This window comes from Neolamprologus multifasciatus, chromosome 7 (assembly GCF_963576455.1).
Source record: "Neolamprologus multifasciatus chromosome 7, fNeoMul1.2, whole genome shotgun sequence".
NCBI lineage: Eukaryota > Metazoa > Chordata > Actinopteri > Cichliformes > Cichlidae > Neolamprologus > Neolamprologus multifasciatus.
Genome location: NC_140445.1, coordinates 250,001 through 273,334, shown reverse-complemented (window position 1 = coordinate 273,334; position 23,334 = coordinate 250,001). Strand labels below are relative to the sequence as shown.

At 50.9% G+C, this 23,334-nt stretch overlaps 1 protein-coding gene across 4 annotated transcripts; it reads right to left on the bottom strand.

Annotated features, from left to right (window-relative positions):
* Window positions 1–1,682: 1,682 nt before the first annotated feature.
* Window positions 1,683–18,324, bottom strand: zfc3h1 (zinc finger C3H1-type containing). 4 transcript variants are annotated; one of them, XM_085168969.1, is made up of 36 exons: window positions 17,618–18,322; window positions 16,401–16,787; window positions 16,160–16,249; window positions 15,399–15,541; window positions 14,898–15,300; window positions 14,585–14,796; window positions 14,379–14,502; window positions 14,211–14,302; window positions 13,947–14,138; window positions 13,704–13,862; window positions 13,398–13,535; window positions 13,175–13,293; window positions 12,354–12,476; window positions 12,099–12,273; window positions 11,871–11,999; window positions 10,841–11,458; window positions 10,658–10,767; window positions 10,413–10,544; window positions 7,790–7,911; window positions 7,609–7,710; window positions 7,405–7,536; window positions 7,152–7,329; window positions 6,893–7,079; window positions 6,593–6,781; window positions 6,207–6,444; window positions 6,020–6,125; window positions 5,328–5,526; window positions 5,157–5,251; window positions 4,973–5,083; window positions 4,782–4,886; window positions 4,549–4,714; window positions 4,301–4,401; window positions 4,023–4,124; window positions 2,882–2,921; window positions 2,727–2,789; window positions 1,683–2,354 (listed from the first exon to the last, which is right to left on the bottom strand). In XM_085168969.1, exons 1-36 carry the CDS (start codon window positions 18,141–18,143, stop codon window positions 2,229–2,231), a joined length of 6,234 nt encoding a protein of 2,077 aa, XP_085025095.1. In that variant the 5' UTR covers window positions 18,144–18,322; the 3' UTR covers window positions 1,683–2,228. The 4 variants fall into 4 exon arrangements, 3 of the variants coding, with proteins under 3 accessions (XP_085025095.1, XP_085025096.1, XP_085025097.1); XR_014875435.1 differs by lacking the exons at window positions 1,683–2,354; window positions 2,727–2,789; window positions 2,882–2,921 and having other exon boundaries at window positions 4,473–4,714; window positions 4,960–5,083; window positions 17,618–18,324; XM_085168970.1 differs by lacking the exons at window positions 1,683–2,354; window positions 2,727–2,789; window positions 2,882–2,921 and having other exon boundaries at window positions 4,960–5,083; window positions 17,618–18,323.
* Window positions 18,325–23,334: the final 5,010 nt, after the last annotated feature.

Sequence of the window (23,334 nt, the reverse complement as noted above, 5' to 3'; positions counted from 1 at the left end):
TATTGATCTTCCTGAGTCCTATGAGTCATCTATAATTTTGATCCATTCGTCCTGTGATGGTGGCTCTATCTTCTTCCATTTTCTTGTATTTTACAGGCAAAAACTAAAGGCAACTAAATTCAGCTCAACTGACTTTGTTTGTTTTCACTGACAAACTGCATTAGTGTTACTGATCTGAAATCACACAAAGAACTTAAGATCCTGGAAGTATTTTTACTGTAAAAACACAGACATGTTGAGTAAATTTGTAAAATCAGCGAGCTGTCGGCTTTCAGCCCCGACCGTGTCCGTGGCGTCGGGTGAGAAAGTCGCATCTCACTGATTCTGATGCGTCGGCGCTTTGTGTTCACGTCTTTGTGCAGAATCGTGTTCCTGCTCTCATTTACTGTTTTAATGTTTGGTGGTTGTTGAAATGTTGAGGTTACATCATTTATATAAATCAAATACATTTATATAAAAAATAATTCAGGATTTTAATGAATCGATTTCACGTTATCCAAGCCAGAATCGACTTTAATCGATGAATCGATTATCAAAACCCACCCCTAGCTAGTACCTCTTGCCACGAGTTCCCAGAATCCTTTGCGGTTTACCCCTGAATGACATCACATTTTCAATCTCTGCAGGCGGCGTCACAGACACAAACTGCACCTCCGATCAGCTCGGTGAAGCCTCCATCAGCATCCAGATGTGCCTGCAGCGCTGCTCGGGGTCGGTGACGTCATCCATTGAACATATGCGAGTTTCTTTAATGGCTTTGACGCTCTTCTTCTCTGCTACTGTAATAGAAAATCCCAATTAACGGTCTACATCTCTCTGTTCCTCAGTCGGTTTCTTTCTGGTCTGTTTGTCGAGGACGCAGACTGGATAAAGGTAACAAAGTGAAGAGACTTTATCTGGAAACATTCACCTTTACTCAGTCGTTGAATCATGTCGCTACGTTCGTCTCTAACAGCATCTCATCAAAAACTTTTCTACCAAAACGTAACGTTGGTTTAGACTTTAGTGAGAGAGACTCATTAATCAAACTCCACATCCGTAAATGTGACTTCTCCTCTCAGGACAGAATCTGAACAATTTGTTCCTCACAACAAGAAAGCTTTAAACCATTAATAATCTCACCGTGTCGCCTTCCCCTGTTTTAATCTGTATTTCCGTCCTGTTTAATTGTACACACTCTGCCACTGTATCATGATTTTGCACTACAATTGTACATCGTGCCGTTTTCTGCTTTTTGTTAAAGATTCTGTTGAAATAAAGTTGGAGAAAAAAAAGTTTCTTTCATGAGCGACACATCCTGACCTTTCAAAATAAAGTCTAGAACGATCAAACTCTTAGAAATGAGACAAAAACGGATTAAAATGAGGTTCAATGCTTTTATTCCTCGCGGTGACCGCGTCCTCCTGGAACAGCTGGCTCCGCCTCTGGCCACACGTGAAAAATGTTTTCGTCAGCCTAACAGTTTTGATATTGTCACACACTGATGACATCATCAATGAACCCGATCAGTGTATTGAGACACACCTGTGGTCTGAAGGTGAGACGCCTGCTGGCTCTCCTTGTACAAAGTCAGAGAGAATCACGTCAAACACGACTGATGTGAATGTGTCACTTCCTGGTTGTGACAGGAAGCCGCTGCTGGAGGAAGTGACACGGAGGCAGTGAAGAGGCACACACCCTCGTATTTTAGAAAATAATTTAATAACAGGTGAATGTAAAAAACATCAGTGGCAGGACGCGCGTCTCCTCTGCTGCTAATACTCTTTAATCAGCTGATTGACAAAACAAAAGCACATTGCACATGAGTCTCAGAGGGGCGTGGCCAACAGCGGCGGTGGTCGGTCCAGTCTCTGCATCCGCTCCCTTCCTCGCCGCGTCGCCTCAGCAACACTCAGTTTGTTTAACTAAAGAGTCCACAGACAGGCGACGGCGGCGTCCTCTTGACACACACACACAGGCGCCAAACACACCCTCAGCACCCCCCTCCCCCCGCCAGGTAAATGAGATATAAAAGGGAGGGAAATGACTCCAACTGAAAAGTGAGGAACTAAAGAAAGGTGATGAAGAGTGAGGGCGGCACTCAGCTCTCGATACTTACACTCACACCGACGCGCTCCCGGAGGGGGCGTGGCTTCAGCGGCCGGGGAGGGGGACGTCTGGCTTACCTCGTCTGCTCTCACTCAGTCACCTACAGCCTCTCATTATTGATCTATTATTGATCAGTCTGATCAGCCGTCCTCGCCGAGCGATGGGCCGACGCCCCCGCTCACGCTCACCCCCGCCCGCTGACAGCAGTCCCACAGCCGCCGAAGGCGCTCCGAGGCCCCGCCGTCCGCTGCCTCCAGCAGCAGACGCTACAAGGGTGTGGGGGGGACAAAGGGAGGGGTAAACAAAGGTTGGGGAGGGGTAAACAAAGGTTGGGGGGGGGGGGGGCATGCGGGAGGGGGACGGGGACGGAGGGCAGGTGAACATGCTGTATACAGGTGAGTCAAACTGTTTATAGTCACATGGTCATAGAATACGAGGCAGTACAAGCCAATCAGGATGGGCCGACGCCCTATCTGAACAGCTGATCTCAGATCTACTGCAGGGCTCTGACCAATCAGATTCCAGCATTTCTTTTCCCAGTCTAAGTTTTTAGGACCCTCCCCCCCCCCTCAGATCTGAGAGCAGCTGTCCAATCACAGCTTGTCTAATGTGATGTCATCTGTGTGTGTGTATATTACATGTTTCCACAGGGCTGCGCTCAGGGGGAGGTTCTGCAGGGCCTGCTGGAACATGTGACGCACCTGAAACACAACAAGGGGGCGGAGACAAACACCACTGAGTGCGCAGCTAGACTCCACCCTCTTTTCTTGATTTGATTCAGTCTCAGACTCACCTCAGCTCGCTCCTTTAGCTCCTCCTCCACGGCAATTGCTCTACGAACATACGCACACACAATCAGGACGCAGTAATCATTGATCATCATTGATCATCATTGATCATCATTGATAATCATTGATCATCATTGATAATCATTGATCATCATCATCACTGATCATCACTGATCATCATCATTGATCATCATCACTGATCATCATTGATCATCACTGATCATCATCATTGATCATCACTGATCATCACTGATCATCATTGATCATCATTGATCATCATCATTGATAATCATTGATAATCAGTGATAATCATTGATCATCACTGATTATCACTGATCATCATCATTGATCATCATTGATCATCATCATTGATAATCATTGATAATCATTGATCATCACTGATCATCATCATTGATAATCATTGATAATCATTGATCATCACTGATTATCACTGATCATCATCATTGATCATCATTGATCATCATCATTGATAATCATTGATAATCATTGATCATCACTGATCATCACTGATCATCATCATTGATAATCATTGATCATCACTGATCATCACTGATCATCATCACTGATCATCATCATTGATAATCATTGATCATCACTGATCATCATCATTGATCATCACTGATCATCATCATTGATAATCATTGATCATCACTGATCATCACTGATTATCACTGATCATCATCATTGATCATCATCATTGATCATCACTGATCATCATCATTGATCATCACTGATCATCATCATTGATCATCACTGATCATCATCATCACTGATCATCATCATCATTGATCATCACTGATCATCATCATTGATAATCATTGATCATCACTGATCATCATCATCATTGATCATCACTGATCATCATTGATCATCATCATTGATCATCATCATTGATCATCACTGATCATCATTACTGATCATCACTGATTATCACTGATTATCACTGATCATCATCATTGATCATCATCATTGATCATCACTGATCATCATCATTGATCATCACTGATCATCATCATCACTGATCATCATTGATCATCACTGATCATCATTGATCATCATCATTGATCATCATCACTGATCATCATTGATCATCATTGATCTGGCGGGACGGGCGCCCGCACTCACATTTTCCAGCTGCTCAGACACTTGGGGGTGTTCCCGCTCAGCATCCGGGCCTGGAACTTCAGGTGCTCCAGGTTCCCATCCAGCCACTCCTGGTGCAGCAACCTGAGCAGCAACAGACACACAGCAGTGATGTCGCTGATATGGGCGGAGCTAAACTGTCCCTGTGGTCAGAGGATTTGAATCCAACGACAAACAGGAAGTAGATGTATTTTCCATCTCATTACTGGAGTCAAATCACTGAAGAGTGGCATTAAGCTCCACCCACTCCAGGTGTGTACCTGAGGCCCAGCTCAGTGTTATTGGGCATTGTGTAGCACAGTCTCTCCAGAACCAGTGCATGCTGGGATGGCGGCAGGCAGCTCAGGTAAAGCGCGACCACCTGCAAGGGAGACGTGACATCAGCAGACTACAACTACAGACCTGCCGCTGAGCAAGGCAGCGAGCGCTCACATCTGTGTGACGACGGCACGGAGTCGTGACATCACGCAGGTGAAGATGGCGTGTGGCAGCGGACTCGACCTCTGACCTTGTTGTGGAAGCGGTAGCAGCTCCAGAACTCTGCGGGGTTGAAGGGGCGCTCGAGTCTCGAGGGGGTGGTGCTGAGGCAGCGCTGGACCAGGTCTGAGAACGTCCTGGACTGCGAGGTGGCGGCGGCGGCGCGGGCCTGCGGGCTGCAGCTGAACGTCAGGTAACTGCGGAGAGAGGGAAGCTGTGAGCGCGTGCGGTGGAAGCGGAAGCACCTGCGGCAGGTGAACTCACTCCATCCACAGCCGGTGAAGCTCCTCCAGCTGGGTGACCGCCCCCAGTGCACGCTCGAACGCCTCCGCCGCGTCCTCCACCGAGCCGTGCAGCCACTGCCACCGACTGCAACGACAGCGAGCACATTAACCCTACTGCGCCCGCTTTCATCATCGCCGCAGGACGCCATTTATGAAACCTTAAACACCAACCAGTGGATGAGGTGGAGGAAGCTCATCTGCTGGCTCAGCCGCTCCGGCAGCTCCTTCTTGATGACGGGACCTCCCAGCAGCTCGGAGGAAGAGGAGAAGCCCAGGATGTGCCTGAGGGAGGAAGAACAGACCGTCAGCTGTCCGTGCGTGCTACAGCTGGGAAGACGGAGGCGTCGGGACGTACCGCAGCACATCTACGGGCGCCCTCGGACTCTGCTCGTCCTCGCAAAGCGACAGCACGAAGCCTCTGAACAGCGGCGTGATGGCGCCCGCCTTCTCCTGTGGACACAGAGACGGTTCTTAGCGTCGAGAGGCGGAGCTTAAACTTTATTCGCAGACTGACGGTCGAGCTCACCTGAGCCATGAGGAACTTGCAGCAGTGGTAGAAGACCTCAGCGTTGTGGGGGCATTCGGCCAGAGCGTGGAGCCACATGCTGACCGCCCGGTCGCCGCTCCCGCCGTGCAGGTGGAGGTCGGCCACGGCGTCTCGCAAAACGCACGACTCGGGACAGAACTCGAGCAGCGACTCGCACAGAGCGACGCCCTCGCTGTACCTGCGCACACACACAGCGCCACAGTTTGCTCGAGGCGCTTCACAGACCGTGATGTCACAGAGCACAAACAGGTTTGACCTTTGACCTCACAGACCGTGATGTCACAGAGCACAAACTCAGGTTTGACCTTTGACCTCACAGACCGTGATGTCACAGCTCGAAAGCAGCGATCAGCTCGACCCCATCCCGTCACACTTCCTGCCAATCAGCTCACACGTTCACAAACCTGACCCGATGACATCACACAAGAGAACAAACATGGCGCACTCCGCACTGACCTCACAGGTGACCTCACAGGTGACCTCACAGGTGACCTCGCGTCACCACACCTGCTCCTCTGGGTACGGTGCAAACAGGGATGCAGCTCACTAACCGTGTGGCGAGCGTGACGAGGTCAACCGACCAATCACAGAGTCAGAGCGGTCTGAGGTGGGCGGGGCTACCTGAATGTTCATCCCGCTTCCTCACAGTGTGATGTCAGCAGTGAGCTCACCTCTGTAGCAGCTTGTAGAGGAAGATGAGGTTGGTGTGCAGAGGAAGGCAGGCCAGCGTCCTCTCGCTGTCAGACGCGTGCTCGTCGCTGCACTGACGGACGCCATCTGAAACAGTCACACAGGAAGTGGAAACAGTTAAGCTTAGGGAGACGAGAGCCTCGCGTGTCTGCTGTCGCATCGCCCTACCTTGGAAGAGAGCGACGAGAATGTCGGCAGGCGTGCTGATGTCCCGCGACGTCCTCCACGGCAGCAGGAACGGCTCCCTGCTGACTACACGGGACGGGCCGGACTCGGCGGGGTCGTACAGGCACGCCGGCAGTCGGTCGAACTCCGTCAGGTGGATGTAGGAGAGCCAGAGCAGCGCCCGGTCGGCGGCCATCAGGTGGTCGGCGATGCTCCGGTCCTGAGGTGACTTCAGAGCGTTCTGAGAGGAGAAACGGAGAGAGCAGACGTCACGTCGCATTAGTCCCGCCCTCTGGAATACAGGTGACAGCCCGTCATGTGGCCCAACATGGCTGCACACTGACGTAAACAGCTGGGTGCACAGCGTGAGGCAGGTTCCCGCGTCTCACCTGCAGGACGGCGAGCGCGCTCTCCAGCCGGCCCGTGAACAGGCTCAGCTGGACTCTGTAGAGCAGCGCCTCCATCAGCTCGAAGGACAGCATCTCCGTGACGCCGGACGAGGCCTCGGCGAGGAGGAACTGCAGCAGACGCTCGCACACGTAGTCTTTCCCTTCAAACGAGCTCTCCAGGTTCAGGTACTGAGCAGAGGTCAGAGGTCATTTACCTGATAAACGAAGCTAAAACAACCAACGCGCCAACGTTAGCCCGCTGAGCTGTGAGCTAGCGGCTCCTGCGAGCGAACCACTTACGTTCCACCACACTCTGTAGTCGGGGGCGTGCTCCACCGCCATCTCGCACATCTCCTGCACCTCCTCGCGGCTGCCGCGCCTGGCGAACAAGGACAGGTAATGGCTCCACACCTCGGGGTTGTCGCAGTTGCTCTCCAAAGCGCGTGACAGCGTGTTCAGGGCGGCTTCCAAACACTCCGCCGCAGAGCTGCAGGGGACAGATTCAAGGTTAAAGGGGGTGGAGCTCCGCACGAAGACCTCGAGGTTGGCGAGGACTTACGTCTCGCTCTGACTGAGGTATTTGAAGGCGAGCTTGATCCACAGCTGAGTGTCCCGCGGGCTCTCCAGGACGCTCGCCTCCAGGTTCGCGATGTCGTCCGTCTCGCTGATGAAGTAGCGTTTGTCCTCCGAGGTGACGCACGCGTCCAGAGCGGAGAGGCCGCTGTGAGCGCCGCCGTCTGCACGCACAGACACACGTGAGCTCGCTCGGACCTCCCACGGAGGAAACGACGAAACCCTCCCCGTTTACTAACCTCTGCCAGGTGTCACGTGACCGGCCGCCATCCCCTCGTCGCCGCTGCCGTCGTCCTCGGGACCGAGGTCGCTTTGCGTCGATGGCTTCGGCCTCCACCTCCTCGCATCCTTGTAGGTGGTGTAGGGCGGGACTGGAGACGGAGGGACAGGTGAGAAGCACGGAAGCGGCCGGAGCAGCGGGCGTTACGGGAACGCCGACCTACCGTGGCGCTTGCTCTCGTTGACTTTGCTGACGAGGAGGACGGCCTTCTGGTCGACGCCCATGCGGTCCTTGTTGGAGCCGAACAGCCTCTTCATGTACTTCTCTGCAAACAAACACAAACAGCTGAGCGTCCACGTGACACGCCTGCCGACCACCAGACCGAGGCCTCGCACCCAGCGCACCTGTGGCGGCGCACACGTCCTCGTCCGAGCTGCTGTCGGAGCAGCCGATCAGCGACAGGTCGTAGGACAGGATGTCCTGGAAGAGCTGGTTCCCGCTCAGAGTGCAGTTCCTCATGTGCTGCCTGCAGAGGCACAAACGTTAGACAGGAGGAGCAAACGCCAAGGACTCATCGTCACGGTAACAGGGCGACACATCACACAAACGTGCCGCTGCGTCGTTTTACTTTGGTGGCGTGACGTCCACCAGCGATCAGCGGTCAGGCTCAGAAATATTGATCATTTATCAGCACGTATCCGTAAGGTTTCACTAGCTGCTCCGTGTCTTTGCTGTTAACCACAGCTTTTATTTTGAAACTTTAAACTGCTCTCTCTGCTGATGCCGGCGATCTTTTCATAACTTCTACACTTTTTAAAATATTAAGATTTCGATGACGTTCTTTGGCCCATTAAAATGAACAAGCTTAGAGCTGGGCGATAGAACGATAACGATATGTGTTGTGAAATAACTTTTTCTCGATAGAAAAGTTAAACTATTGCGATAAACCTCACCGCTCTTGTCCTCTTAAAAAAAAGAAGAACAGCCAATCCAAATTAAGTAGCGCAGAGCCGAACCAATCACAGCCGCAGCGTCACGTCACGTGACTTGTTACGTACAGCCACACATGTGTATTTGTTTGGGAAGCAGCCAGCCGCCGTGCCGCCCGGGTAATGGAGGAAATGAGTGCCGACTAGAGAAAAATCAACCGAGAGCGTGAGCGAAGGTTACCGAAGAGAAAACAGACGATGGTTCCAACGCTTGAGAGATTGTTGAACAGAAGAGCCACAGAAGTTCTGTAGTGTGAAGGTGTTTCTGCTATTTCAAGTCTGACAAAAACAGAGTAGCGCGCACTGTAAATGTGCCGAAAGCAAGTCTGGAGATACAATAAAGCGGTGCATGCTCAGTCTCTGACTGGAAGCACTGATTCGTCATTCGGCTTCTGTCAGACTAAAGTAACTGTTAACACTGTTTGAAAAGCTCAGCTATACAACAAGGAGAGATCGAGAATTTCCTTTTAGTTCTCAGTTTATTTGATGTTGACAAAAGTTAGTTAATTTTGTTCTTCTGTAAAACAAACTAAGATTTATTTCTAGAATTAATATTTTGTTTCTAAGTGGAATTGACAGTTTAGTCTGTTTCGTTTGTTCTGTTTTGAAACTTAAACGCTTTAGCGGCTGCCTTTTGTGTCGTTTGCAATATTTGCCTTTATTTATCTGAAACAGTCTCATGTTCCTTAAGTACATCTACCCTGTTGAACTTATTGTGGGAAATAAATATTTAAATCAAAACAAGCTGCTGATTATTTCACATTTTACTTGTGAGCAACGGCACATTTAAATCTTACAAATATAGTTATTTGGCTAATATTGGGATATATATCGTGATATATATATATCGTGATATATATATATATATCACGATATATATCATGATATATATATATCGTGATATATATATATATATCATGATATATATATATCGTGATATATATCGTTATCGCCTGAAATGAAAAAAACATATCGTGATATGAAAAAATCTTATCGCCCAGCTCTAAACAAGCTGAGTGAGATGAGCGGCGGCTCTCAGAGCGGGAGGCCGGGTTCGACCCTCGCCCATGGAAACATGTTCAGACAGTTCAGCGAATCGTCTTGCTTGTATTTCTGCTAATTCATTACAATTCTGCAATTTTTATGATTTCAGCAGCTTTTCTAATGTGTACTTCAGCTTCTTCAGCTTTTCAGCAGATTCCACTACACGGCATTCACACGCATTTTTGCAGGAAATGCAACTTTTTCTAGTTTATGTCTGTGAGTGCAAAGCTGACACTGTGAGCCTTCATCAGGTGTGAGAATCACAGCCTTTGTGTCAACTGAGGATAAAAACATGAAGCTTTTTATAACCTTAAACTCTGCAGTCGATGAACTGAAGAAAACCATGAATCAACACGTGAACGTTACCTGATGCTGAAGTCAGAGGTTTGATTACAGAAGCTGATCATTTAAGCAGAGACGAGGCTTTGACGTCAAAGTCATGACGAAGTTTATCAAACGTGAAGCTCAGTTTGATCTGCTTTTGCTGCTGGTTCAGTGAACTTGGGTTAGAGCAGCGGTCCCCAACTGCAGGCCTCGAGGGCCGGTGTCCCTGCAGGTTTTAGACGTGTCCTTGATCCATCACAGCTGATTTAAATGGCTAAATTACCTCCTCAACATGTCCTGAAGTTCTCCAGAGGCTGGTAATGAACTAATCATGTGATTCAGGTGTGCTGACCCAGGGTGAGATTAAAACCTGCAGGACACCGGCCCTCGTGGACTGGGATTGGGGACCCCTGGGTTAGAGTGATGCAACCTGCAGCTTCAGGATCTGTGAGCCTTCAGCCCGACGGCGTGTCTGTGGACGTGCCGTCGGGTGAAAGATCCACGCTCTGTGTTTACATCTTTGTGTTTACATCCTTGTAGCTGCTCTCACTGCTTTAGCTGTTTGTTGAAATATTTCCTGAGCTTTAACCGGAGATTTAAACGCAAAAATCGATTCAGGATTTGATGAATTCACGTTATTCAAATAGTTTGTTTTTTTACGCCCGCTCACCATCTGCAGCCGTCGTCGTTGCACGTTCCCGTGAGGTCGAAGCGGCAGAAGCACTTCTTCGCTTCGATGGCGTTGCTGTACGTCACCGAGCTCAGAGACAGCTTCTCCTTGGTCCTGTAGTACGGGCTGAACCTGAGCGGGAGGACACAGCCGTGAGCCGAGCGCACAGACCGCATACGAGCTGCTGTCGGTGCGACGGCGTTGCTGTCGGTGCGACGGCGTTACCGTCGGTGCGACGGCGTTACCTGTAGGACCTGAAGACCAGCAGCGGGCTGTGGTACGGTCCGAAGGGGAGCGGCCGCAGCTCCGAGCTGCCCGATGAACTCACCGCCGTCTCCACCTCAGCCGGAAACACCTGGATACCCGGAAACACAGAGCGTTAGCATGAAATCCCCCGAGACCTTCCCCCTCTGACAGTCTGCGCTCACCTGTGCGGCGGGGGCAGGGTCCACGTCCTCCCCCAGCACCTGCAGCTCCATCAGCAGCAGATCTCCCAGAGGCGTCTTCTGTTTGTACAGCCGCTGCAGGGCGTCCACGTCCAGCCCCGCGAACATCTCAGCGGGAAGCTCCACGCCCGCCGAGCCGCTGGGCAGCGCCTTCACAGGCTTGGCGGCGGTGCCGACGTCTTTGGGCGAGCTCGTGGCGTCCAGGTGGGGTTTGGTGAAGGAGCAGCTGGACTGACGGAAGGAGGAGCGACGGCCGCCTCTGGCCGCAGCGGCGGGCGCAGGTTCCGGTTCGTGGTCTTCTGCCTCCGCGGGGTCCTCGCTGTCCAGCGTCAGCTTGTCCTGGGAGAGGTCGTGCAGCGAGGGCTGCGGCGGCGGCAGCTGGACCTGAGGGTCCGGGGGCGTGGCGGATCGCAGTGGCGGCTCTACGGGGAGCTCCGGCAGGACGCCTTTGTTTCGCAGCACCTGCGCCTCCTTCAGCTTCTGGATCTTCAGCGCGTACTCGGACTCGAGCTGCTGCAGTCGCTGCTTCTGAGCGATGAGCTCGGCGAAGTGACGCTCAGAACCACGCGGCGCTGCGTCACGCCGCGGCAACTTGCTGAGCTGGAGAGGATAACGTTACACAGGTTAAACACACCTGCACACAGCCGTGCTCCATCACAGCTTTCTTATAGTTTTATCGGCGGGTGCATGTAACCACCAGCGCCTCTGAATCCATGGTTACCGGCGCCACAAGGCGCTGCGTGAGCACAGACATCCTCTGTGACAGCCCGAGGTCGTTTAGCCGGCGCCTCCCCACTGCGGGTCCCGCCCTGATCGTTGCCTCAGCTGGTCATTAGCTAACTGGATGGGTAACTAGCTTTATTAGCTAACAGCCAGCTAATTACAGCTAACGGCCTCACCTGGAAGTTTCAACAGCCATTCTTCATGCAACTGATTTTCAGAATAAAAGCCTCTCTGCTGAGGAGACAAACAGAACGACCTGCAGGCTCCACAGAGAAACAGGAAGACTCACCGTGGGCCGGCTGGAGTCCGCTCGCCGTTTGGGCGCCCTGCCGGCGGCCAGGTGAGCCTGCACCAGCTCCTGCTCCAACCGCACCGCCACCGTCTTCTTCACGGAGACCCGCTGCTCCACCCGGTGGACCTGCAGAGGACGTGGAGGCGGTCAAACCACACCCACACTGGGGTCGTGCAGATTTAGAGAAACACCCAACAGCGAGTTGGGGCGGTAAAGTCGGCGTACCTGCTCGCGCAGCTTCCTGAGGAGCGTCTTGTTGGCGCTGACGATCCTCTCCGACGCCTGCAGCTGCTCCCTCAGTTTGGCGACTTTGGCCTCGGCGGCCTTCAGCGACTCGTTCTTCTTCAGCTCCTGCTGCAGCAGGTGTCGCAGCACGGCCTCGTCTCTCTGCAGCAGCTCCCTGAGGGCAGCAGACGCCACAGTCAACGAGGCGCCACCGAAAACCTCACACACGTCTCCAGGTGTGTTTTCAGATCTCACCTGTGTTTGCTGAGCTTCAGCTCGGCCTCGCTCAGCTTCAGGGAGGAGTCGATGGAGTCTGCAGTGGCGGGAGAGGCGGAGCCACGAGGGCTCTGTTCCTTCATCATCCTCTGCCTCTCCCTGCTGTGAGTGTGCACCCAGAGTTAGTGTGTCTGTGTGTGTGTGTGTGTGTGTCTGTGTGTGAGTCTGTGTGTGTCTGTGTCTGTGTGTGTGTGAGTCTGTGTGTGTGTGTGAGTGTGCACCCAGAGTTAGTGTGTCTGTGTGTGTGTCTGTGTGTGTGAGTGTGTGTCTGTGTGTCTGTGTGTGTCTGTGTGTGTCTGTGTCTGTGTGAGTGTGTGTGAGAGTGTGTGTGAGAGTGTGTGTGTGTGTGTGTGTCTGTGTGTCTGTGTGTCTGTGTGTGTCTGTGTCTGTGTGTCTGTCTGTGTGTGTGTCTGTGAGTGTGTGTGTGTGTGTGTGTCTGTGAGTGTGTGTGTGTGTCTGTGTGTGTGTTTGTGAGAGTGTGTGTGTGTGTCTGTGTGTGTGTTTGTGTGTGTGTGTGAGTGTGTGTCTGTGTGTCTGTGTGTGTCTGTGAGTGTGTGTGTGTGTGTGTCTGTGAGTGTGTGTGTGTGTGTGTCTGTGAGTGTGTGTGTGAGTGTGTGTGTGTGTGTGTGTGTGTGTGTGTGTCTGTGAGTGTGTGTGAGTGTGTCTGTGTGTGTGTGTGTGTCTGTGTGTGTGTGTGTGTGTGTGAGTGTGTGTGTCTGTGTGTGTGTGTGTGTGTGTCTGTGAGTGTGTGTGTGTGAGTGTGTGAGAGTGTGTGTGTGAGTGAGAGATCAGGTGGGTACCTGGCGATCTCCTCTTTGAGTAGGCGGTACTCGGCCTTCTTGGCGTCCGGCAGAGCCTCTGGCGTTCTGACCGGGTTGTTCTCCTTCTCAGAGGCCGACGCCCCTTTTGGCTTCGCCGCCTGAAAAATAAGAAGTTCAGAGTCGTGACATCATCACGCAACGCCGCAGACACATTCCGGCTGCACAACGATCGTCGTCGCGCCCGGACGGTGAACGCGCTCACCTCCACCGTCCTTCGGGCCTCTTTGATCATGAACTCCAGGCCGCCAAACACCGCCTGCGATGAGCTGCAGGCGTCCATGTCCGAGTCGCTGTCGTCGGAGTCGTTGAGAGAAACCACCACCGTCTTATGTCGGGGCAGCTGGACAGACAGGTGAGGGGCAGACAGGTGAGGGGCAGACAGGTGAGAGACAGACAGGTGAGGGGCAGACAGGTGAGAGACAGACAGGTGAGGGGCAGACAGGTGAGGGGCAGTTTCAGGCTCCATGTTTGTTTCTAAATAAGGAGTGGTGTGCAGCGAGCCTCTTACCACAAGCGGCGCTCTGGCGGCGAGGTGCGCTCTGGCGGCCTTGTTTGGGCGGGGCTGAGGCACCGTGTTCAGACTGACCGTGCTCAGGTTTCCTCTGGGTGGAGGCTGAAGGTCTGCGGGGGGAGGCCCACCTGGAGAGGGGGGAGCGCTGGAGCTCTTCTGCAGAGAGAAAATCATCATCATCATCATCATCATCATCAGGAGCACAATCTGAACATGACATCATCACATGACGCCGCCGACCTCCGAGACCACCACCCTCTTGTTGGCCATAGACATCAGGCAGGTCTCCCTGAGGAGCATCTCCTCCTCCTCCTCTTCATCAGCAAAGGGAGGTTTTGGGGGGGGCTCCAGCTCGTCTGGGGGAGGGGGGAGGGGAGGAGGTGGGGGAGGAATGGCGGAGAGCAGTGGGGGGAGGAAGGGCTGCGAGAATTCCTGAGGGAAAGAGAAACAGACGTCAGTGAGCTCCTCGGAGTGTAACCGTGGTGATGAGGAGGAGGGGCGTACCATTGCGAAAGGAACGGGGTCGGCGCCGTACAGGTGAGGGATGCACGCCGCCTCCTCCACAGACAGCAGGTTGCTGTGCGTTGGCGACGGGACTGAAACGCAGACAAACCAGTTTAAACGGGAAACAGGAAGTGAAAGGTGGGTCAAGTGCACCTCCCGCCCCCTTACCTGGCGAGCCCGTCTCACTGTCCGTGTCCATCGCCACCTCATCGTAGTTGTCGTACTGGTAGAGGTTCCCCGAGGTGTCCAGGCCCGGCTTGCCTGCAGACTTGCGGTGGTCGCGGTCCCTGGACTGAGCAGACAGGTGAGTCAGCACAGGTGAGTCAGCACAGGTGAGAGTCAGGTGACCACACTGGGCGCACAGGGCGCCTTACCTTGCTGCGCGTCCTCTTCCTCCCACCCACCAGTTTCATGAAGCGGTTATATTGCTCGTCCTGGTTGGACAGGTCGCGGATTCGCCGGATCTCGTCCTCCCGCTTGCGGCGCTCCTCCTCCTCCTGCCGGCGCTTCTCCTCCTGCTCCCTCTGCTGCTGCAGCTTCCACGTCCTCACCTGCTGCTTCCTGACCGCCTGCTTCGCCGTCGAACCTGTGAGACACGTCACACGGGAACACTCAGAGCCAATCAGAGCTGACCGCTGTCTTCTGCTTCACTTCTAAGCGTGCTCACAGCCCGCACATCTGTCTCACCTGGGCTGATCTTCTTGTGCACCTTCCCCGGGGGGCGGGCCCTCTCCAGCGGGCCTTTAGGCCCGGCTTTAGGACCTGGCTTGGGCCTGTCTCTGTCCTGCGGTCTGGGCCCGGGCTTGTTGCGCTCGCGGTCCCTGTCCTGAGCTTTGGACCTGGTCCGGCTCCTCTCTGTGGCGGCTGCGGCGGTGGAAGCCGACCTGGTGGTGACCCTCTGCCTGGCGGGTGCGGCGGCCCCGGGGCCCGAGCTCTTCTCCTGGGCGGCTTTAGTGATGCGTTCTTTGCTCCGCCTCATCACCTGCTGCTCCTTCTGCTGCCACTTCTTACTGGCCGACTGCAGAGCGAGGAGACGCAGCTGCAGCTCTGACAGCTCCTCCTCCTCCACCACCACCACCTTCTCCGTGGCCTGACCACACAGAGGAGACGTAACGTGACACAAACCAAACGCCATCGAAGCGAACGGCTGAATCTTTTCCCTGCGCGTAGCAGCTGCAGCGGCCTCACCTTGTCTGGAGAGTCCTCGCTGGACGCCGACGACTCGCTGGGACACGGCGGCGGCGGCGGTTTCTCCTGCTCCTCCATGATGCATGGGTCACACGGCCTCTCATCTGCGGGGTCGCCTCCTTCTGCTCGCTGTTCTCCCTCACCTGGACACACATTGCAAAGGAAGTGAAAACACAGCGTCTTCATCAAAGGTCGTCACTGCACGGTGCTAATCAAGCTCTGGTTTGGGGGCCGTGAGGGGACTCTGCAGGGTGGACCGGCGTGCGTTGCCACAGTTTTCACTGCTGCATGAACCGAAGATCCCGACAACATGACGACCTTCAGTTCCATCGTTAAATGGCTCATTTTTTAAATTCGTTCTGGCAGAAAGCGGCGGATACCCTGTCATCCTGTTACGGCTGCGGGGAAGAAGGTGGAGCTTCCTGTTCAGTGACCCTTCAAAGGACAAACAGCTGAGCTGAGCCTTGCACCGGGCCTCTCACGGTCCTGACACACACCTGGACCGTCAGGGTTCAGAAGAGCTAGCGCCGTGTGAGCGTGTAATACCTGAAAAATCTCTCTGCCCCATTAAAGTGACAGATCAGCAGGTCACATGTGCGGCATCAGCAGGATCCCACAGCGCCCCCTACTGTTGCAGTAACAAGCACTGTGACAACCAACCCCGGTCCACCCTACAGTGAAGCGTCCTTTCAGAGGACCAATCAGAGAGTCCGCTGCATCGGTACAGTGTACGCTCGTGCCGGCGGCCTCGGTCTGCTCACCGCCGCTCTCGCGCGTCCCCTCTTCTGCTTCTTTGGCACCTTTTCCTTCCAATTCTGCTCCGTTATCTGTGATTGGCTGATCCCCTTCACCTGTCGACACAGAACAGGAAGCTGTAAAAACACACCGAGCTTTACACAGCAAACAGGAAGTGATTGGTCCTCAACATGGTTTAAGTCGCCAAACAGGTAAAAAGGGGCGTGTCTACAGCTGCGATGTGAAACGTTCGGATAACGAACTCACCATCAGGCTTCGCCCACTTCTTCTGCAGCTCGTCCAGGTCGGCCGGCGTGGGGAGTTTCTGACGAAGCGGTTTGATGTTGAAGGCCTGGAACACTTTCTTCCTCTCCAGCTCCGACACCTCGTCCGCGGCTGCCGCCGGACTCAGAGCCAGGCCCGGCTCAGCTTTGGCGTCCGTTAGAGCGGCGGCTACACACTCCGCCACGTCATCCCTGACCGGTGACGTCCGTGGCTCCAGGGCCATCGTCTCCTCTTTGCGGATGCACTCGAGTTCGATCTGGATCTGTTTGTATTTGGACAGCAGATCCTCGAAGGACTCGTCACCGCCGCTCTCTGGCCTGGGAGCGCCGTGAGCCGCCTTCCTGAGCCGGTTCCTCCCGAGAGGTTTCTCTGAGGTCTGCGTTAAAGAACGCTGATCAAGAATTACCGACAGACAGTGATCAATACTCATTTCATTTTTAAAGTCATGATTTACAAGAAGAAATATTAAAAAATAAAGTTTTCAAAAAGACTTACAAATCTTTGCTACCAACGAAAAGCTTCGTTTTTAAGAATGTGTAAAAGTAAAAAATCCATGTAAAAGCAGCAAATTTCTCCTATCATCGGATTATTGATCGCAGATCAAATGGCAGAAAACGAATCAAAGCTCAACTATGGAACTCATGATCTCAGTTCAGCTGAACGTTTGATTATTGGCTTCACATCCAGACATTTATTAACGCGCTGTGTGTGTGTTCCTCTGTCCCGGTGGGAGGCTGACCTCTGACCTGTTATACACTGCACAATCTTTCGTCTGTAACACTAAACCTCCGCTTGTGGGATCAATGAAGTGTTGATCTATTGATCCATCTATTGATTTGGGCTTTTCACAGCTGTCTTCAAGATCTTTTCAATATGATCGATCAATACATGAACGAGGAAATGATCGATCACTGATGTAACCGTGTAGCGGATGAATGAGGACAGCTGATGGGGAGTTGCAACCACACATACGTCATCACAGCGCCCGTTTCGTTTCCTGCTGTCACGCACGCGCACACCTGGTGGAGTGTGAAACTTGAACGTGAACGTGAACCAGTCGAAGCCCAGTACATTCACGGATCAATGGGCTGTTCATTAAACCAATATGTAATCAATGAAACCCTGACCGGCTCCTCGCGGGCTGCCTAATTCAATCACCGTCCCGGGGGAGAGGGCACGTGACACAGCAGAAAGGATACGCTTCCTCGCGGGGGAGCTGTGGCTCTCTCCGGGCAGGTACCGTCCCGGAGGCGGCCTGCTGTTGCCCCCCCGGCCGCCCCGGCTCCAGCCCCCGGGGCCTCCGTTCGGCATGCCGCGGTGCCGGAAGCGTCCCAGTGCTCCGTGGCTCCGCTCCCAGAAGCTGGACCGCGGCCCGGGCTCCCCGTGAGAGCCGAGCCCGGGAGGCTGCTGCTGCGGTGGCGGGGAGGGAGGCCGGTCGGGCCCGCTCGGCCCGCACTGCTGCCGGTGGCCGGGCGGGAATGGGCCGTGAGGGCCGAGGCTGTAGGGCATGAGGTGGCGGAAGTCCGGCGGCGGGTGGCCCAAGTGCGGCGGCGCGCCGTGCAGGTGCTTGTGCGGCTTTCGTGGCCGAGGAGGAGCACCGCCACGGGGCCTGCTCCCATCCCCCCGCCGTGGAGGCGCACTCTCCTCGGTGTCATCATCGCAGATCTCTCCGTCTTCTAGCTCCCTGTCCTCCGCGGGGGATCGGTTCGGAACGTCTACGTCCATGTTGGGGTGACCGTCTGCAGCTCCCTGCTGGGGCCGAACTCAGCGGCGGGACCAGCAGCTCATTCCGCGGCTCCGAAGCAGCTTCGCGGAGGTTCTCTCCGCTCTGACCGTTAGCTCTCTGTTAGCGCTCTGCTAGCTCCGCTGCTACCAACAATCACCGCGATAAAACGCGAGACTTCGCGGGACCGGAAAAAGCACGTAAAAGCAGAGCTGTGGGTTTTTCTCTTCCTCCGCATACTCCGCATGTTGTTCTTACATTATTTATTGTTGTTTGAGCATGTTTTGTTTTGTTTTAATTTAATTTTAATTTATTTAATTTATTTTGTTTTTTTATTGTTTTTATTTTTTAGTTTCTTGTTTTTTGTTTGTTTGTTTTCATTTGTTCTTATTTAATGTCATGTTTATTTTGTTTATAGGTTTTGTTTTGTTTCTTTTTTTTTTCGTTTTCATTTATTGTTTTAACTGGTAGCAGGCTGCAGTGCTTCCTGTCCGCTCAGGCCTCTGTGTGACATCACTGATGCTTATTCTCTGTTCCCTCAGTCAGAATCAGTCTCTCTGTGTGTTTCTGTGAAAGTGGCCACAGCGAGAAGGCCAGATCTACCACCAGCATATATAATAAAGTGAGAGCAGTGTGCTTTGAAAGGAGAGCTTATATTTATTAATGCAGTGAATGCGGAGGTGAAGCCAGAAGAGGGTGGCGATGAGACACAGTGAGGAGCAGGAGGAAGGTGTAGGAACTGAGCAGAGGAGCAGGAAGGCGAGCAGGAGCAGCAGGTTGAGGAGGACGGAGATCAAGAAGATGAAGGACACAGTGGAGTGGAGCATGAAGTCCTCGTGGGAAGTTCTGTGTGGAGCTGCAGGTGGACACAAGTCAGGAAGATCATTGGAGTCACATTACTTTAAATCACACAGGTGGCCTCGGTTTCTATTAATCATTTATTATTGATTATTTATTCTGTGTCACCTGTCTGTGACACCTGTCTGTGTGCTGGTGTGGATGTGGACCTTGCAGCTGCAGGTTTTCAGGTCCTTTCGAACCTTCCAGAGAGACTCTGCTCTTCCTTCTTTGTTCTGACAAAGTTCAGAGAAAGTTTGGTAAAGTTTCAGATTTTCAGAGCTTCAGTGGGTGTTAAAACATTCACGGTGTTTCCTTTCTGCTCTTGGTGAAGCGTGAGATCCCCCTCAGAGATCTGGCAGGACAAGCAGCACAGTTTATGACGAACTTGTTCACGAGTTCAGAGCAGTGATGCTGATGTGCCACGAGGGTAACGTACGAACTCAGGGGGTCAGAGAGCAGACGGACAGACGAGTGATCCACGTTGTGACCAGGATGTTTCTGTCAGGATGAAAAATTAAACAACTGAAAGCTTCACTGCCAGCCGGAAAGACTTTAGTATGACAGGTGAAATTGACCTGACGGGTTTCCACTGAAGGCGTTTTCTGGGAGCACTGGGATGTTGTTGTTCTGCAGGAAAACACAGCAGTTTGTAAATCAGAGCCAGAAGTGTTGTTTTAAATAAATAAATGTTAATAACGTGAGGTCCAGTGGGAGCTTTGGCTTTAACATCACTTGGTTTTCAGAGGAACAAACATTCATGTGTACAGATGTGATTCTGCTGACGGAGCTGCAGGTCAGAGACAGAGTCTCCAACAAGATGTTCAGAGCGTATGAAGGTGAGGAGGTTCAATCGGCATCAGTAAACACCAGGTTTAAAATCAGATTTATATTATTGAGATCCCACAAAAAATACCAGCTCACAGTGGGGTTAAAGACAGCGAAATACTAGATAAATATGAGATTTAAAGACATGTGGGTCAAAACAACTAAATACCAGGTAGATATGAGATCAGGAGTCGGTATAAAACAGTTACATACTCAAAGTGGGGTTAAAAGCAGCTTAAATAATAGATAAGCATGAGCGAGTGTGCTTTGCGTGTCTGATGGCTGCAGGAAACCTGCTGAAGCTCAGATCTCTGTGGAGGGACAAAACATAGCATCCAACGATAGATGAGCTGCTACTGCTGATCTGTGTAAATGTTATGGCCTGAACATTACTGGTGGTGCATGTATGTTGGTTAAATGATGATGAGTGGATGGTTGATACAGCAGGATGGAGGGTGGATTATTTTAAAGTTGAATGAAGTGTCGGATGAATGAACCAGAAATGCTGAAGTAAATTACAACAAATTACTGGACTATGAGATACTTGAAGCCAGAAGAGCCACTGCACTATGTTGGAGGAGCATGGCTGGGACTCCATGGGACTCTGGATGAAGGAGTGAGAGTTTCTAAGCCTGGAAACGCTAACGTACATTGACGAGAGCAACAACAGGACTTTATGAACATCTGGAAGCCACACGTGAATATCATAGGGAGTGGGGGGCGGAGCTTATTCAGAGGAATCTCGTCTCTATGACTATTTTTGTTTTGTTCGTTTTTAGTGTCACTATGAGAGCTATGTTCATTTCTACACTGGATCAGGATTCATGCAGGTTTGAAGTGTGGATGTGTGGAGTTTAAATGTCTGTTTGCATTGTATATAAAAAAAAAAAAAAATCAGCTCTGAACTGTTTGCTTTTTATCTTTTGAGTTGTCTTGATTTTCAATTCAATTAAATTCAAAATTTATTTGTAGAGCACATTTAAAAACAAGTTGACCAAAGTGCTTCACAATCGTTAAAAACAAGAGAAAACAATAGAGAAAAAATATAGGTAAATAAGAAGACAGTAAATTAACAATAAAAACCTAAAACAGGCCTGATGGTACTCATACTGAACTCGAATTAAAAGCCAAATTCAAAAAGAGTTTTAAGACGCGATTTAAAAGACTGAGTAGACTGAAGTATGAATCTCCTCTGGCAGATTATTCTGGGTGCTGCGACTGCGAAGGCCCATCTGTGCTTCAGTCGAGACCTTGGTTGTGCTGAGAGCATCTCCGTGTTCTTTGGGGTCGTACATGTTGAGGAGTTCGTTTAAACAACAGGGCGCCATATTATTTAACTTTAAAAGTAGGTAAAAGAATCTTAAAATCAATATTTTACAGGGAGCCAGTGTAAGTTTGCTAAAACTGGAGAGATGAGTTCATACAGTCTAACTCCTGTTAAAGACGTGCAGCAGCATTTTGGACTAACTGCAAGCGATGGAGAGACGAGTGTTGGAGGCCAAATAGAGAGAATTGCAGTCTAAAGGTGATGAAGGCTTGAATAAGTGTGTCTAGGTCTCTGCTGCGACCCCAACCGGTCGCAGCAGATGGCCGCCCCTCCCTGAGCCTGGTTCTGCCGGAGGTTTCTTCCTGTTAAAAGGGAGTTTTTCCTTCCCACTGTCGCCAAAGTGCTTGCTCATAGGGGGTCATATGATTGTTGGGCTTTTCTCTGTATCTATGAAGCGCCTTGAGGCGACATTTGTTGTGATTTGGCGCTATATAAATAAAATTGAATTGAATTGAATTGAATTGAATTGGAGGAAGATGAGGCTGAGCTTTGGCAATTTCACGTAAGTGATAAAAACTTGTTTTCACAACTGTGGACGCTTGCTTCTCTAATTTAAAGGAGACATCTAAAAACACTCTGAGATTCCTCACAGCGTGAGAAAGATGAGAAGCAAGAGGACCGAGGGTATCAGAGTTCAAAAACCATAGCTCCAGTCTTATTTTCATTTAGTTTAAGAAAATTCTGTGTTTGTCTTTAACTGTAGACAGTTAAGCGAAGGCTGCAGTGGGACAGAGACGTCCAGTTTCGAGGGGAAGTAAATTTGGATGTCATCAGCATAACAATGAAAGGGGATGTTGTATCTCGTAAAAATAGATCCCAAAGGCAGCATGTTTAAGGAGAACAGAATTGGACCCAAAACAGATCCCTGTGGCACACCACAACACATCGGGGCGGAGGAAGAGGAGTATTGCCCAATTTAAAAGAAAAAGACCTCTCTGATGAATATGATTTAAACCATGATAAAACCGTGCCTTTTAGTCCAACGTGTTGAAGTCTCGATAAAAGAGTGTGAGTGGGCGTTAAGGCGTCTGGGGAGGGAACTCAAAACTGGATTATAGATGGCATCCAACATTATTGAACGTTATGTTGGGTATCATGGATACTGTTGACTCCAAATCTCCCGACCACTATGTCGATCTGAGACAGCGAGACCAAGACAAAACCAAGACCACGTAAAATTGGCCTCGAGACCAAGACCGGCCTCGAAATGACAGGAAAGAATCTTTGATGAGATGAATATGAAATAAAAAGAGATAAATATGAAATGAATTGAAATCAAATGAAATAAACATAAACATGAAATAAAATGAAATGCAATAAATATAAAAAGAAATGAAATAAAATGAGATTCATATGAAATTGAATGAAATACAATTAGCAAAAGCAAAAGCAGAGAAATGTGTAACACAAAAGGGTAAAAAACCACAGATATCATCACACCATAACACATTAAAACACAGACAAGCAACATGGGAGAATATTCTAGTGTGTACTAAATAATAAAATGAATGAGATAAATATGAAATTATTCGAAATCAGTTGAAATAAATATATATTTTGATATCAAATAAGATCGTGGCTCAAGAGTTGGCAGTTCGTCTTGTAATCGGAAGGTTGCTGGTTCGAGCCCCGGCTTGGTCAGTCTCGGTCGTTGTGTCCTTGGGCAAGACACTTCACCCGTTGCCTACTGGTGGTGGTCAGAGGGCCCGGTGGCGCCAGTGTCAGGCAGCCTCGCCTCTGTCAGTGCGCCCCAGGGTGGCTGTGGCTACAGTGTAGCTGCCATCACCAGTGTGTGAATGTGTGGATGACTGAATGTAGTGTGAAGCGCTTTGGGGTCCTTAGGGACTGAATAAACTGCTATACAAATACAGGCCATTTACCATTTACCATAAATATGAAATAATTTGAAATACAATGAGATAAATATAAACTAAAATTAAAAAAATTAGAAAAATATGAAATAAAATGAAATAGAATTATATAAATCTGAAATAATTAAAAATACAGTGAGTTAAATACAAAATAAAATGAGATAAATATGAAATGAGTTGAAATTAAATGAAATAAAAATAAAAATGAAATTAGATAAATATGAAATCAAATTAGGTAAATATGAAATAATTCAACCTCCACCCAGGTGACGCCTGGCGGCTGCCAGTCTTCAAACCTGCAGGGGGGAGGACAGGCGCTCCAAGCCCAGC

Excerpts from the sequence above, each read along its gene's own strand:
- zfc3h1 (XM_085168969.1), bottom strand. The coding sequence starts at position 18,143 with ATGGACGTAGACGTTCCGAACCGATCCCCCGCGGAGGACAGGGAGCTA. Across the intron at positions 14,503-14,584 it reads GGAAGAGGACGCGCAGCAAG|TCCAGGGACCGCGACCACCG; the intron begins GTAAGGCGCCCT and ends CTGTCTGCTCAG. Across the intron at positions 12,000-12,098 it reads TCAGGAAGCTGCGCGAGCAG|GTCCACCGGGTGGAGCAGCG; the intron begins GTACGCCGACTT and ends CGTCCTCTGCAG.